This window comes from Dipodomys ordii, unplaced genomic scaffold (genome assembly GCF_000151885.1).
Source record: "Dipodomys ordii isolate 6190 unplaced genomic scaffold, Dord_2.0 Scaffold211, whole genome shotgun sequence".
NCBI lineage: Eukaryota > Metazoa > Chordata > Mammalia > Rodentia > Heteromyidae > Dipodomys > Dipodomys ordii.
In genome coordinates this window covers 449,880-451,800 of record NW_012267427.1, presented here as the reverse complement: position 1 = coordinate 451,800, position 1,921 = coordinate 449,880, and the positions used below count along the sequence as shown (strand labels likewise).

Genomic DNA, 1,921 nt, shown 5'->3' with positions numbered 1-1,921 from the left:
CCCCAGGGCAGGATGCCTGTCCTGCCTGCGTGGGCCCGGGTTCCTGGGTCTCAGGATGGAGGCCTGGCCTGGGCCCGGGCCTGACATGGGCCTGGGCATGGACCTGGCCTGGGCCCGGGCCTGGCATGGGCGTGGGCCGGGCTTGGGTGTGGGCATAGGTAGCAGGTTCCGGGTGATGCGCTGGTGTTTTGTTTCCCCACAAAGGCACTCAAAGCTTTTGACTTTAGCTCTGGGGAGCTGACAGGTGTCTGTGCCAGCGAACTGCCGCCTGGCACTGGTGGGATGGGTGTACACACACCTGCTGCACACAGGGTGGGATGCGTGTGCACACCACTGCTGCACACAGGGTGCGATGCGTGTGCACACCTGCTGCACACAGGGTATGATGCGTGTGCACACCACTGCTGCACACAGGGTGCGATGTGTGTGCGCACGCCTGCTGCACACAGGGTGCGATGCGTGTGCACACCTGCTGCACACAGGGTACGATGCGTGTGCACACACACCTGCTGCACAGGGTGGCATGTGTGCACACTCCTGCTGCACACAGGGTGTGATGCGTGTGCACACACCTGCTGCACACAGGGTGGGATGCATGTGCACACCTGCTGCACACAGGGTGGGATGCATGTGCACACCTGCTGCACACAGGGTGCGATGCGTGTGCACACCTGCTGCACACAGGGTGCGATGCGTGTGTGCACACCTGCTGCACACAGGGTGCGATGCGTGTGCACACCTGCTGCACACAGGGTGTGATGCGTGTGCACACACACCTGCTGTACACGGTGCGATGCGTGTGCACACACCTGCTGCACACAGGGTGCGATGCGTGTGCACACACACCTGCTGTACACAGGGTGCGATGCGTGTGCACACACCTGCTGCACACAGGGTGGGATGCGTGAGCACACCTGCTGCACACAGGGTGTGATGCGTGTGCACACCTGCTGCACACAGGGTGGGATGCGTGTGCACACGCCTGCTGCACACAGGGTGGGATGCGTGTGCACACACCTGCTGCACACAGGGTGGGATGCGTGTGCACCCCTGCTGCACACAGGGTGGGATGCGTGTGCACACCCCTGCTGCACACAGGGTGGGATGCGTGTGCACACCTGCTGCACACAGGGTGGGATGCGTGTGCACACACCTGCTGCACACAGGGTGCGATGCGTGTGCACCCCTGCTGCACACAGGGTGCGATGCGTGTGCACACACACCTGCTGCACACAGGGTGCGATGCGTGTGCACACCTGCTGCACACAGGGTGCGATGCGTGTGCACACGCACCTGCTGCACAGAGGGTGTGATGCGTGTGCACCCCTGCTGCACAGAGGGTGGGATGTGGCCAGGGTGGCTCTGTGGGGGGCGGCGGCGGCCAGGCTCCGCTAATCCAGGCCCTGGTCGTCTGCCACACTATTTACTGTGTCGGTGTCCTCTGCAGATGTGGTGAACCTGGACCTCAAGTCCACCCTGAGGGTTCTTTACAACCTGTTCACCAAGTACAAGGACATGGAGTGACCAGCAGCGGAGCTGTCCACAGCGCTGGCCCTCCTGACAGCCACGCAAGAGACATGAGAGACACAGACGCCGTGGCCTCCACCGCCCCTGGGCCCACCCCTTCCTGTCCACGGGAGGGGGCTGTCCTCAGACTCTGGCTTCTGTGACAGCGCTCGGGCAAGGCCCTTGAAAACGCAGTATTTAATCAGCTTCCGCACGTTGGAGGCCTGGCTCCGGCTCCTTCCAGAAGATGCTGAGCGGCTGACAGCCGAGCGGCCACTGCGCGGTGTCACGGGCCAGCCTGCGGTGCACCGCTGTACCCAGGGGCTCCGCGCTTCCTCTTCTCTGGAATTTTCCAGGCTGGGCTCTCCTTGGAAGTGGAGCATGTTCAGCAAAAGGGTTTTACAGATTAAACAGC

At 62.8% G+C, this 1,921-nt stretch overlaps 1 protein-coding gene across 1 annotated transcript in view; it reads left to right on the top strand.

The window, feature by feature from the left end:
• Parvb (parvin, beta) overlaps positions 1-1,563 on the top strand; it is a 34,880-nt gene extending 33,317 nt beyond the window's left edge. Inside the window, exons 11-12 of the mRNA XM_013035429.1 lie at positions 205-277; positions 1,448-1,563. Of these exons, the coding sequence (XP_012890883.1) occupies positions 205-277; positions 1,448-1,524 (150 nt within the window). The 3' untranslated portion in view covers positions 1,525-1,563. The remainder of the gene's footprint in view (positions 1-204; positions 278-1,447) is intronic.
• Positions 1,564-1,921: the final 358 nt, after the last annotated feature.